We start from the raw sequence: 14,212 nt of genomic DNA, 5'->3' as shown, positions 1-14,212 counted from the left end.
AGGGGTAGTCTGTCCCCTGATTACATAGATTAGGCTGGTGAAAGGGCTGTTGTATTTGGAGTTGTTTCTGGGACCAACATGAGCTGAAAAAGTTGTCAGTGCAAGTGAAATGTAGCCATCCTTATGCTACAATAGCCTATACACTCACAGGCCAACAGGTACACCTGTTCGACTGCTCAACACAAATATCTAAACCACCAATCACAGGCAGCAACTTGGGCAGTGTATTTAGGCATGCCCATGTGGTTAAGACAATCTGCTGAAGTTCAAACTAACTATCAGAGGAACGATGATTTAAGTGACCTGAAACGTGGCGTGGTTCTCAGTGCCAGACAGGCTGATATGAGTATTTTCAAAATCTGCTCATTTACTGGGACTTTCTCACACAACCATCTCTCAGGTTTACAGAAAGCAGGATGTAAAAGGGGAAGAAAAAAAAACGTCAGTTCTCTTGGCTGTGTTGATGCAAGACGTCAGACCAACTCTGATTGCAGATGTGCTACAGCAGCAGAAGACCACACCAGCCGAGAACACAAATCTGACGTTACATTTCACATGGACTCGCCAAAATTGGACAGAAGTTTGGAAAAATGTTGCCTGATCTAATGAGTTGATTTCTGCTGTTACGATCTGTTGGAAGGGTCCGAGTTAAGTGTAACCAACATGAATTCATCCTGTCTTGTTACAGCAGTTCAGGGTGGGGGTATAACAGTGTGGGGGATATTTTGGGCCACACTTTAGGCATCTTAGTACCAATTGAGCATCATTTACATGCCACAGCCCACCTTACTATTATTGCTGACCTTGTACATCCCTTTATGAACACAGTGTAGCCATTTTCTGATGGCTGTTTCCAGCAGGATATTACACTGTGTCACAAAGCTCACACAATCTTAAACTGGTTTCTTGAACATGAAAATGAGCTCACTGTACTCAAATAGCCTCCATAGCAGTCAGATATCAATCCAGTAGAGCACCTTTGAGGTGTTATGGAACAGAGATTCACACCATTCATGTACCACTGACAAATCTGCAGCAGCAGTGTCGTCATGTCAATATGGACCAAAATCTCTCGAGAAATGTTTCCAGCAGCTTGTTGAAGAACCCAGTAGTAGTGATTACAAGATCCTTTCCATGGAAAATAAAAACCGCATAACATCAAGCCAAGTAAAGAATAGTCTCTATGAGGTAAGTGTATCATAAAGAGAGACTGCCGTGAGTGGAAATCCACAGTGTTCACCAGATGTTATAAACAAATCATCAGTCTGAGGATTAGAAAAGCCAGATTAAACTTGGCTAAAAAACAACAACTCAAGAAGTCCAAACAGCTCTGAAACGGCACAAATGAAACTCAAATCAGCCTGTAACAGACAGAGAAATGATGGCAGTGTGAGGAATGAGCATGGATGGCGTCGAATGGATTGGGTCCGTGGTGTTTATTGATGATCTGACAGAAGTTAGAAGCAGCCTGATCAATTCTGAGCTGTCTGCTCAAATATAGACAAATTCAGCAAAGGTTATTGGGCAGTAGTTTGTAGAAAAGATGGACAGTGACTTAAAATATGGAAAAATGAAAAATGGGAATTTCTGCAATGAATCAAAGAATCTCAGCCCAATCCAGCTGTATTTCACTTGCTGAAGATGAAACTAAAAGCTGAAGCAAACAACTGAACACAGCTTCAGTAAAGGCTACACCCGTTCTTTGATGGTGGTCATAGTTTCCAGACATTGCTGATTGAGGACTGTGGTCAATGTAATATATTTTAGCCAGAGTCTATACTTCAAATGCATCTCAGTTCCTTCATTGGAAAATCTATTATGTTTGCGTACAGAGCCAAAGTCATGTCACCCTCCATTTATCATCAGACATAACTGTATGAAAAATGAACATAGTTATATTCTGTCAGTTTGTGGCTTTACTACTTTACTATAAGATCTAATTAATTCAGAAGAACAGTCATATCCACTTGTGCCTAAGAAAATCATTGACAGGTCTTTAATAAACCGAGTTGTAGTATTATAGTGAAAGTCAACAACTGACTGTAGGATTTCCTCGATCATGGTGAGAAAATGACCAAGGAAAGAAATGGTTTTAATATGTCTGTAATTCTCAACTACTTCCCACCTACATTTTGAACTGTCATTATATTCTTATATACAGAATTTTAGGGTGTGCAGACATTGTGACTTACACATAAAAACAGGTTTCACAATAATGTAACACAACAATGGCTGTTTTGTTCGGTTGTCACCATAAATCACAACAGTATGCCAGTGGGGCATAGTGCACAATACTGTGACTTCAGTTCATTGAATTCAGCCTGTTTCATTCATTTCATGAATGCCTGTGCTTATTGTGGGAAAGTGCCAAAGTCTATGTGACATATATCATGTATATAGGGCTGCTGTTTTTGAAGTTACTGTTCAAAAGAAATGATTGGACTTTGTCTTTGTGTAGTGAAAGGACATCAAACAGCACGTCCAGAGTGTCACTGCCTGCAAGCAGACTAGAGATTTCAAACAGTTTTGGCATTATATGGAGTATAATATTATACAAACTCTGGAGAAAGAAATAGACATTATTATACTCGTAATACTGATAATAAGGCTAATGCAGGTGTTTATTTTCCCCATTCTATCTTTACACAATGTGAAAAAACCTAACATTCAAATGAGCTTCTGGATGTCATTTTACATCCAACCTTGGTATAAAATTAGTAACCATATCCATAGTCTATAGTATTTTAAATTTCTATTTCTTTAAATGCAGAATTGTGAAGACCCCAAAGTTCTCTCTAAATCCCAGAACAACTTTTCGTTTTTTAGGAAAAATAATTTTCATAACAAATTTAAATAAACATAATCCATACAGGAATCAGAGAGTTAAAACATTTTTTTCAAACCTTCTTCTTGGGTAAAGATGTCTTTCAGGGGGTGTACTCGGGGGGTTGCAGCATAAAACTGCATTTTGTTCTTAGTATAGAACTGCTGAGTGCAGTGAGGAGTTCAGGAGTGGCAGAGAAGTATGTAGGGCTGGTGCAGGGCATGTATGAGGACGGTGAGACGGTTGTGAGATGCGCAGTAGGAGCGACAGATGGGTTCATGGTGGGGAGGTGGGATTAAATCAGTTATCAGCTCTGACCCCTACTTGTTTGCACTGAAGACAGATGAGGTCAGGCAGGAGTCTGCATGGACTCTGATTTTCATAGAGAATACTAATCTGTAGTGAGAGCAGAAGGTGGGTGGAGGAGAGCCTGAAGAGGTGGAGGTTTGTACTGGAGAGAAGAAGAATGAACGTAAGTCAAAGCAATGCACATGTTTATACCTGCCTCCCACTCATGCAGAAGAGGTGAAGAACAGAGTGCATGCAGGGTAGGAGTGGGTGGAGTTGAGGTCAGAGTTGAGTCAGAGGTAATTTGTGAGACCTGCTATGATGTATGGTTTGGAGAAGGTGGCACCCACTTAAAGACAGGAGAGTGAGCTGGAGCAGGGGCAGATCTAGAAGGGTGGCATGGGGTGGCATGGGGTGGCAAGTGCCACCCCATGCCACCCTAAGAAAATTTCTCTAGATCCGCCCCTGAGCTGGAGGCGTTAAAACTTTCATTGAGAGTGACCAGAATACACAGGATTAGAAATTACTATATCAGAGGCACAGCTTAGTTTGGAGACAAAGTTAGAGAGGAAAAACTGAGACAGTTTGGACGTGTGCAAAGGAGAGATAGTGGATACACTGTACAAAGGATGCTGAAGATGGAGCTGCCAGGCAGGAGGAAAAGAGGAAGACCACAGAGAAGATTATGTAGTGGAGGAGGACTTGCAGAGGGCTGGTATGAGGATGCTAGAGATAGAGTGAGATGGAAGAAGATGATCTGCTGTGGCGACCCCTAAAGGGAGCATCTGAAAGAAGAAGATGATGAAGAAGTAGTGTAGTTAACACCCTGCCCCGAATAATGATCAGCTTCGCCTAAAAAGGTAGCCTCTTTCAGTAGTGCAACTTTAAGTGAGGTCATTGGTTGAAGTGTTGGGTGTGTGTGCACAACATCGTGTATCTATGACCAATAGAATCTTCTTAAACTCGGGTTCGCTACATTTCCACGGAGCTTTGTTCTTTGATTGGCAGCTCTCCAACACCCTATGTACGGTGGGAGGAGTTAACCCCTCCACGCATTTTTCGATTTGCCCGCCGCGCTTGTGCGTACGATCACGTGCGTGCAACGGGACAGCACCAGAGGCGCGAGCCCGGAAGAAGACAGACACCTCTGGTAGCAGCGGAGCTATCTGCTCCATGTGTACGCTGTCTCGAGGGTGAAGAGCCCGCGAGATCAAGCTGAGGATACGCTGTAGCGTTTTCTGTCTGAAGTCCGCACCTTGGAGTACAGACGTTGTTAACGGCAGGGACTGACACGGACATGGCGACTTCCAGCTCCTGTGTGGTGGTAAGTTTTTCCCAAGTGAAATAAGAGACAGAAGGTGGTTGGAGGTTACCTCTGCATGCAGCCAAACTCGCTGTGCGTGGGCGTGCTGTTAGCCGCTGTTATTAAATGATAACTACCTGTGTGGACTGAGTACTCTCCACCATACCCACCTCCACCGTAACTTTTCATTGTATTTTATTTTATTTTATTTTATTTATTTTGCATGGATATTGTATTCAATACAGCGTGGCCTGTGGTGCTTTATAGAAACGCACTCCACATATGCCTTACGTACGTGACGCAAGCGGTGGACCCACTAACGTGCGGGTGTATGCGTCTGTCAGCAGAACCATTATACAAAATAACGAAGTGCTCGAAACGGGGGGATAAAGAAGGGGGCGTGTTAGAGCACGGGCCCGTTAAGTGTGGCTCCTAAATAACGGTGCAAGGCATTGTGTTTATGTTGGTGTTGGGGCGGCTTCAGACCTCTGTATAAATCTTGCTTTAAAGTGCTTCCACACTTGTATGAGAACGTGGTGTCTTTAAAGCCTGTTAGGATCACGAGTGTGCGTGCAGTTTGGTGTCGGTCCGACACCAAGTAAATACAGGGCCAGTACACATACCGATACTTTTTACTCGTAAAGGCAGCTGATGGAGGGGAGAGCAGTGTAGATGTCATCATTAATTTGACAATTCTAAATAAATTTTAATGACAACCAAATCACTGTGATTTTTTACCTGCCATCATAAGTAATCAACATCATAAGTAGTTCTGTTGTTTCAATGTATTATATGCTATATATAAATATTTTCATACCCATTTCCAAATAGATAATGAATTTGTCACAAGTCAAAGTATCGATCCCATCTTGCTAGTATCGAGCCGATACCAATACTAGTATTGCTACTGATATTTGCCTCGATTTGTCCACTTCTAGTCTGAAATATAAAGTAGCTAACTGTAGAAAAGCTGCTTGGTGATGTACAGTGATTGCATTGTGGAAAATTAAATTGGCCCAGCAGTGAAATAAATTAGATTTAGCCACCAGTCTGTGTGACATTACATTAAATATGCTGGTGTGGATGTCTGTGCTGCAGAGCTGATGTCACAGATGGAAAAAGGATTCCCAAGCTGTACTGAATTTTAAGTATTTTTACGAATAAAGAAAAGACACGCAGATGGACTGAAATAGCCATTAAAAAAAGATAAGTAACATTTACTTTTTGTTACATCATTCTGAGTCAAAGTACAAGGTCCTGCCTTACTGGATCTGTTGGTGTGTGTTTTGTGGTGTGTACTGTACTACAGGCTACCCTGGCCCCTACACTAGAATCAGTAAATAGATAACCAGTGTGCTGTTTTTCAGGCTGTCGCCGGCATTTTAAGCCCAGTGTACTTGTGATCCTTTCCGGGAAACAGATTTCAGAAAACATTTACAGACACAGATAATAAAGCAAAGTGTCCATTTGGCTAAAATGTATCTTTTTACTGTGCTGTCGCCTTAATCACATTGAAAGAAAAATTGGCAAGTTGTCAAACATAGACCTTGTAAGCACAAAGGTCATTTTTCTGGGTTTTGATAAATGTTAATGCTTTACTTTGCTTTATAACAGCAGTTATATGAGACATAGCTTAAGTTTAAAATATTAGGTAAATGTATGTGAAAGAAGTTGATTTCTTTTCACTGTTATCTGCTCCATGTCCTCTATAGATAAAGGATGTTGCACCAGCAGAGTGATATTTTGCTAGTTATATTACCTTTGTCCCTGACCCCGTCAGCATTCAGCACATTTCCAAATCATTGTGTGTTTACAGGGGTACGTATTTATCAAGGTGTTTCCATGACTGTTTTAGAATATCTGATAATAATAATTGTTTCTGCACATAATTGTGCTGTCTGCTGTCATTTTCTGAATTAGCTTTGGGCTTTAAATGTATATAGTTTTAAAATAGCTGCCATTTCTAATCAAGAGCGAAATTATGGTTGACTAGTAGACTCACATACTGAAGGCTAGGGTCCTTTCAGGGTCCTTTCAGGGTCCTGGTTTCAAGCCTGCTGCAGACTTATTTCCTGCATTGCATCCCCCCTCCTCTCTCCATACTTTCCTGTCTCTTCTCTGCACTGTCCAGTCCAATAAAGTGTAAAATGCCGGCAAATAAAGCAAATACAACTATGTTTTCTTGCTTTTTTTTTTTTCCTTGTTCCATTGTTTTTGTTTGGTTTGATAAATTTCTGAGTTCTTGAATATAAATACGGAGCAGGAAATGAACCGAATAAGTCTTTAAAACAAACAGCAAGTCTGTGAGTAACAGTGGAACATACTCTTTCTAATCAGGTGACTGTGATGACATCTGCTTTGTATCAGCCTTTATCAAGAGTTCACAAACTGACCCACATGTCAGCAGGACTAAAGGGAAAGGCTTTATTTCAGTGTAACCGCACGAGGCATGAGAATGGGAACCGTGTTATCCAGAGTTTTGGTGCGTTCATTCCTGTATTCGATTCAAATTCTGCACCGTTCCTCTCTCAGTTTTTCTCATCCCTCCCACGACTCCTCGAGCTCTGTGCTGCAGCTGTCACATGATGCCAGTCATGTTGTTTGGTTTCCTGTGGTCTGCTGTTTGACCTGCAGCATAAAATGTAATTTTACAAATTATCAAGTACCTCCTTAGGAAGAGGCATACACGTCTGGAAAGAGATCAGATTGCAGTATCTTGCTGGACAGATTGTTTGTGAGGAGACCTTCAGCAGCAACAAAGGAATGATTCATTGACACTTTAATGATGTCCAAATTGGAAAACTTCCTCTTTCTGAGAATCCAGGGTTTTTTTCTTGAGACGGCTGTCTGAGTGTGGCCCTAGGTGGAAACCCAGCTCCTCCCTAATCTCTGCAGATTCGCCTTGTGAATGTGTAAAACGAGGCAGATAAACTAGTGTGGCAGCAAAATACGTGGGAAAGTAGACTTCCATTAACCTGATCTCTTTCACCTTGGTTGCCCTGTGTCAGGTGAGCCCCCCCCCATGCTCCTTGTTGGGTAATCCCCCCCTGAGATTTTTCTTTTAATTCCTTTGTGCTAATTTTTTTTCTTCTTCTTATTTTCAGATCAGTGATGAGGAGCAGGGTTATGACTTGGACCTTTTCTGCATACCAAAGCACTATGCCGCTGACCTGGAGAGGGTCTACATCCCACATGGACTCATCTTGGACAGGTGGGTGGTCCCATTCATAGAGCTATGACATGCCAGAGATTTCCTGCAAGTGGTGGATGAAAGTGCTCTGTTAAACTTGGATTCACTGATTAATGCAGACAAACTTACAGCAATCAGAAATCTTTTAGAAACCTTTGCTTGCTGACACAAACTGAAAAGAAATGACAACTTCTGCTGACTGTCGCAGAACAGTGAGGTCATTATCCTCTCTCTCTTGCTCCCCAAACCATGTGATATCAGGACGGAGAGGCTGGCCAGAGAGATCATGAAGGAAATGGGTGGACACCACATCGTGGCTCTCTGTGTGCTGAAAGGGGGCTACAAGTTTTTCGCAGACCTGCTCGACTACATCAAGGCTCTGAACAGGAACAGCGACCGCTCCATCCCAATGACGGTCGACTTCATACGCCTCAAGAGCTACTATGTAATTGATCCGTCTTATAGTTTTTCTTTAAATCACCAAAGCCTCTTGGAACTTTTTTTTTTTTTACTTAGAGTATACACCTAAAGTGGAAATAAACTAAAAAGTTTGGCTGACTATTAAAAGTTGCTTAAATTATAAAAGTAAAATGCAAAACAGCAAAGTAGGGAAAGGATTCAGCAAATAAATGATGGTCATATGAGGCCATGCTGGTGCCTCTCAGTCAACCCAATGGGGATGCCTGGAAATATAAAGCCTGAACATCAATTAAATTATTAAAATAAAATAAATAAAAAATATGAAGTCTGTCTAGAGCAATGAAGAAACATCATGAACTCAAAACAACCCATAAATGTTGTTTCTAATCATTTTTCTCAGCCTCAGACTTTATGGTTTGACTTTCTGTCTTTGACCTTGTTGCGTCAGTCCATTTGTTTATGCACAGCTCTCTTAGGCTCCTGCCACAGCATTGCAGTCAGGTTGAGGTCTGCACTTTGACTGAGCCATTGATTTTTCTTTTTCAGCCATTCTGTTGTAGTTTTGCTGCTGTGCTTGGGATCTTTGTCCTGTTGCATCATGCAAGTTTTAGCTGTCAGACAGTTGGCCTCATATTTGACTCTAGTATACTTTGGTATACAGAAGAATTGATGGCTGACTCAATGACTGCAAGGTGTCCACGTCCTGTGGCTGCAAAACGAGCCCACATCATCACCCCTCCACTAATGTGGAGCCTTCCATTAAAGCCAAACCTCTCCACTTTGGTCTTTTTCTTTAAAGTTAAACCGTATTATCGTGTTTTGTGAAGAGGCTTTTCAAAAACTTATGTCTTTTTCAAACTTACAGATTTAACATGCCAACTGAGGGCTGTAGAGTCTGTGGAACCAAGAAAGGTGTACTTGGTCTTGTACATGCCTCTGTGTCGCCCTGTGAAAAACTCTTTCTTGCCAGTCTGGAGGTTTCCTTTATTCTTTTCCTATTTTTGTCTGCACAGAATGACCAGTCGACGGGTGAAATCAAAGTAATCGGTGGAGATGACCTGTCTACTCTGACAGGCAAGGTAAAGACAGCTAGCTAAAACTCTACTGACGTGATTAAAAATATTCAAGGCTGGTTTTTGCCCCCTTGTTTTTTCTCCAATCTAAAGTTGCTAGCAGTCAGCATGAACAGATATTTTAAAGAAATACATCCACATTTAAGCAAAGCCATTGTTTTCATGTAATCATTTCTTAAATGTCCTACATTAATTTAAAACAGGCCTGGTTATGTGATTGTAAGTGAAACAGCTCCCACGTAGTTACAGCCTTTTGCACTGTTGCAATCATTCCCTGTGTAATCAAGAGACCACAGCTCTCCTATTCAGCTCAGTTGCATTTTAAGATGACTTGTTTTTCACTTGATTAATTGATTTTTCTTTTTTTCTTACACACAGAATGTCTTGATTGTGGAGGTACGTACTGATTGTTTTTCATCTGTTCAAAGTAGGCAGCTGTTATTTCCAGTAGTGCTTATCTGCGCTGCTCTCTTGTGCTTCTAGGATATTATCGACACAGGGAAGACGATGAAAACGCTATTGGAGCTCCTCAAACAGTACAATCCTAAAATGGTCAAAGTAGCGAGGTAATTCCTGGCTTCACTGAACTGCTGGAGTTTTACTGGAAAGCTGCTTCAGACTGGTGTGTTTCAGGCTGAGGGGTTTTAAGCAGCTAGAGCAGATTTTGATCATCATTTTGGTTTGTGTCCTCAGTTTGCTGGTGAAGAGAACACCAAGAAGTGTTGGCTATCGACCGGACTGTGAGTTGATTATTTGTAACTTGTGAATTCCTAACAGACTTTGGTTGAAGTTCAGCTTATAGAACAGTTTGTTACACTGTAACAATGAAGATGTAAGAAAAGCTTCACATGTTCTTTTCTTTTTCTCCCAGATGTAGGATTTGAGGTCCCTGACAAATTTGTGGTGGGTTATGCGCTAGACTACAACGAGTACTTTAGAGATCTAAACGTAAGTATTTGAAACAGATAAACAGTACCGTGCAAAAGTCTTGAGCCCTCTAATATTTCATTTCTTTTGCTTCCAACCCTTTTAGACTTTATTGTAAGTTTTTAAAGTGGTCTTGAGCCATACTTCTCCAGGTTTTCTTTAGACATTGGCTTCGTTTTCACTCATTTTCATTCCAGAGGTTGTGTCTTTAGATACTTTGTTACTAGCAGCCTGTCTCAAAAAGGCATTTGTTAACAGTTTGACCCAGTTTAACCAGCCATTTAATACTAACCTATGAATAAATCAAGCATAAAAACGCACCCAACTCAAGGGATGAACCAGTGCTGACTCTACACATTACAGGCGACTTGGCAAAGAACTGATTTTAAATTATATCTTTAGGGAACCTGTCGCAGAAACACCTGACACATTTTTACCTTTCCAAACAAAACAGGAACAAAACAAATATCAGTTTTGTTCTTATATCAGTTTCAAGTCTTTGTCTTTTCCACTTGTCTTTATAATTTTCTTCATAACTGCCTCGGCCCTGTGCTCATACTGAGGCCGCTGGCTTGTGGCTGGCTCTGAGCTCTGGATGCTTTCAGCTTTACGCACTTTGACTTTGTCAGATTCTTTAAAATGTCCACGTTCAGCTGGGTGAGGGTGATTTTAAGTGTATCATTGGGTTTGTTATGAATTCTGATGATAATTTTGTTTCAATCGATCTCACAGTGAAGAGCTTAAGCAACATATTAGCATGTGGCTGTAAGAGTGTGCACAACTATTTCCCAGCACCACTGTGTGTGCGTGTGTGTGTGTGTGTGTGTTGTACATACACGAAACCGATCATCTGGTCGTCATATGGAAGGCTGACCGGCCTGTCAGGGTCAAGAACACTGATTCCAGTTCCCAGGCAGTTGATCTGTACATTGAAAAGTGCCAAAGTTACACAATTTTACACGTGTAAAATAGTATTATTGCACCAAAAAAGTGGAAAGTAAAAAAGCTGTTAGCTGAGAATTTGGCATATTTTGTCATGGAAAACAAAAGAAGTCTCCAGCAGATGGACAGTATCTGAATGTCATGTTCTTAAGAAAAGACCTGACACAGGAGCTGAGAGATTAATCTGACCTTCAGTTGATCCATCTACTGTTCACTGAAGCCTCATCAGAAATTCTCTCAGTGGAAGGGAGGCTGTCCGAAAAGCCATTCTTAAGAACGGGAAACGGGGAGAAAACACTGAGGTGTGCCAAATTTCACAAGAACTGGACTGAAATCGGTGCCAACAGCTCTGATGAAGTGATGACTCAAAGTTTGAATCTTTTTTTTGTTCAGCTCGTTGGAGTATGAGTGGAGGAGGTCAGGAGAGAAGAACAACTGTGAGTGCTTACAGCCATCTATAAAACACGGTGGTGTTGTTGGAGATTTGGTTAAAACTAACGGAATTATGAACACAGAAAAGTAGTGTCAGACTTTGATCCAGTTTGCAATACTGAGAATGGCTTCACTTTCCAGCATAAGAATTCAGGCTGTGTGGAAGAATAAACATGGTCATAACAAGTTTGTTGGATCTGTACAAACTCTGTTTTGCTCTGTATATTGTAGTTCCATCTCTGTTTTCGTTTCTGTAAATCGCTACAGCCGTTTCCTATTTTCCTAGCAAAATATAAGAAGTGGCTCAAGACTTTTTCCCAGTACTGTAACTCATATTTTAAAACTATTTTTCTCTTCATACATCTCTGACAGCAGTACTGTATTTTTTCTTTTCTTTTCTGTTCCAGCATATCTGCGTCATTAGTGAAACAGGGAAGGAGAAGTACAAAGCATGAAGAGCACCTCGTAACAGTTTTCAGCATTTGGTTATTTCATTTCCATTTAGCATCGATGTTATATTTCATTGCTTTATATTCTCATGACACAATACGATCAGCTTGCTCAGGGTCCCTGAAGATACACCCAACGTGATAATCCCGTGTTTGTGCTTGAATCACCACGCATGGACACGCAAAGGTTTCAACTTTTTGAATTCGATTCCCTGAGAAAGAATCACGTCTGGGTTTAATAGAATGGATCCCAGCTTCACCTCCAATTAGAATAATGCTTTTATGGTCCCCACATTCATTCCTTTTTAATTTTTTAATTGAGAGCATTTTAGGGAAATGCTGCTAGCTTCAAGTGCAGTCATGTAATTGTTGTGCTGCCATAAGATTTACAGCCTCCTCTTTCATATTTTGTTTTTTGTGTAAAATGATTATTTTGTTGTTGTTATTATTATTATTATTATTATTTGTATTTGTGTAATTCTACCTGAAACTATTAAAATGTTTTTGTTTTTTTATGGGACACCTGAAGAGGAAGTTAAATTTTATTGAAGTGTGTGTATATTTTGGGAGAATACTTCACTTTTCTATGGTACTGTGTTTTGTAACGCTAAAAACACATGAGGTAGAAAAGTAAATTGCTGCTGTCCCTGATTAAATTATGTGGACACTGGTAAACCTGAGAAGAAATTTATGAAAATGAATGAAATCAAAGCTTTAGAGACATGCACTTCCTTTGTGTAACACAAAAGGTGATCCTTTTAATGCTGCAGATATTCAATCACAAACTGTTAATGGTTAAGAATCTTTCATTTGAATATTTGAAATATCCTAATCTCTATCTACATATGTTTTATTCACACATAATTTAATTAAAGGCCCCTTTTTAAAAATGTCCTTTTTGTTTGCAGTTTCGCTAAATTGAATGTTCTGTGTTGCAGCACCAGCCATTAAATTTTTCCACACCAAACCTGAAGGAAAGTTTTTCATTTTAACTTTACAGCATATTGAAATACATAGTGCCAGAAAAATATAAATATTGACAGAGACAGAATGATGCTGCCAAGATTTGGTCTTCCATCTTCGCTCATGAAGATCATGAACATTTGAGCTCCTGTTGTCTGATCTTCATTTGGAAATTGAAGCTAACATTGGGCAATAATTATTTGGTCCCCTGATGATTTGTAAGTTTGCTCTCTTGCACAAAATCTGTAATTTTATAGCAGTTGCATTTTAATGGAGAGAGACAGAATATCAACCAAATATCCAGAAAAAAAAAACAACACAAAAGTTGGTTTCCATGCACTGGTTTCCATGTCATTGAGTGAAATAAGCACATGATCCCTAACTAAACGATGACTCAGTATTTGGTGGAGAAACCCTTGTTGCCAAGCGCAGCAGTAAGACGTTTGCACACAGGAGGAATTTTGGTCCACTCCTCTTTACAGAAACTAAATCCTTTATATTTCTTGGCTGCTGCCTGGCAACTTGAAGCTTCAGCTCCCTCTGCAGATTTTTGTTAGACTGAGGTCTGGAGACTGGCTAGGCCACTTCATGACCATAATGTGCTGCTTCTTTAGCCACGTCTTTGTTGCCTCTGGCTTGTTTTTGGTCAGTGATACGCTGGAAGACCCATCCACAGCCCACCTTCAGGTGTTGTGGCTGAGGGAAGGAGGACCTGGTCCAGGATTTAACGGTGCATGTATCTGTCCACTGGCCCCTCTTGTACTCTTAATAGAAAAACAACCCCAAAGCATCATGTTCCCACCTCCGTGCTTGACTGTGAGGATGGTGTTCTTTGGGTCAAACTCAACATTTCTCTTCCTCCAAAACACAGTGAGTCAAGTTGATGCCAAAGAGCTTGATTATGGTTTCATCTAAATGCAGGACTTTCTCCCAAACCTCTGAATCATTTAAATGTTCACTAGAAAACTTAAAACCGGCGTATAAATGTCCCTTCTTGAGCAGGGGAACTATGTGGGCACTGCAAGATTTCAGCATGTTACTGCGTAGTGTGTTACCAACGGTGGTCTTGGTGTCTGTGGTCCCAACTGCCTTAAGATCGTTAAGAAGCTCTTCCTGTGTAGTTTTGGGCCAATTCACCACCCTTCACATGATCATCCTGACCTCGGGAGCCCCAGACGAAGAGTGCTATATGGTCATGTGATATTTATTCAATTCTTAAATAATCTCACCAACAGTTATGGTCTTGTAGCCCATTCCAGCCTTGTATAGGTCTACAATCTTGTCCCTGATGTCCTTTGACAGTCTTGCTCTTGGTAGTGGAGAGACTGGAATAGAAGAAACTGATTCTGCGGATAAAAGAGATCAGGAGTGTCTGTAATCGGCTTCAATCAATCGGAGGCA

General features: G+C 40.7%; 1 protein-coding gene across 1 annotated transcript; it reads left to right on the top strand.

Annotated features, from left to right (window-relative positions):
• The first annotated feature begins 4,195 nt into the window (after positions 1-4,195).
• Positions 4,196-12,672, top strand: hprt1 (hypoxanthine phosphoribosyltransferase 1). The gene is made up of 9 exons (XM_003455821.5): positions 4,196-4,436; positions 7,520-7,626; positions 7,867-8,050; positions 9,039-9,104; positions 9,477-9,494; positions 9,582-9,664; positions 9,792-9,838; positions 9,970-10,046; positions 11,807-12,672. The coding sequence occupies exons 1-9, from the start codon at positions 4,410-4,412 to the stop codon at positions 11,852-11,854; spliced, it is 657 nt and encodes a 218-aa protein (XP_003455869.1). The 5' UTR covers positions 4,196-4,409; the 3' UTR covers positions 11,855-12,672.
• Positions 12,673-14,212: the final 1,540 nt, after the last annotated feature.

The sequence above is a fragment of the Oreochromis niloticus genome, linkage group LG2 (genome assembly GCF_001858045.2).
Source record: "Oreochromis niloticus isolate F11D_XX linkage group LG2, O_niloticus_UMD_NMBU, whole genome shotgun sequence".
In the NCBI taxonomy this organism is placed as follows: Eukaryota; Metazoa; Chordata; class Actinopteri; order Cichliformes; family Cichlidae; genus Oreochromis; species Oreochromis niloticus.
The sequence above is the reverse complement of the archived record's forward strand: the minus strand, read 5'-3'. Positions and strand labels throughout refer to the sequence as shown.

What these genes read in the sequence shown, in the direction of transcription:
- hprt1 (XM_003455821.5), top strand. Translation starts at nt 4,410, where the DNA reads ATGGCGACTTCCAGCTCCTGTGTGGTG. An exon ending in CTTCCAGCTCCTGTGTGGTG is followed by an intron (nt 4,437 to 7,519) that starts GTAAGTTTTTCC and finishes TCTTATTTTCAG; the next exon opens with ATCAGTGATGAGGAGCAGGG. An exon ending in AGTACTTTAGAGATCTAAAC is followed by an intron (nt 10,047 to 11,806) that starts GTAAGTATTTGA and finishes TTTCTGTTCCAG; the next exon opens with CATATCTGCGTCATTAGTGA.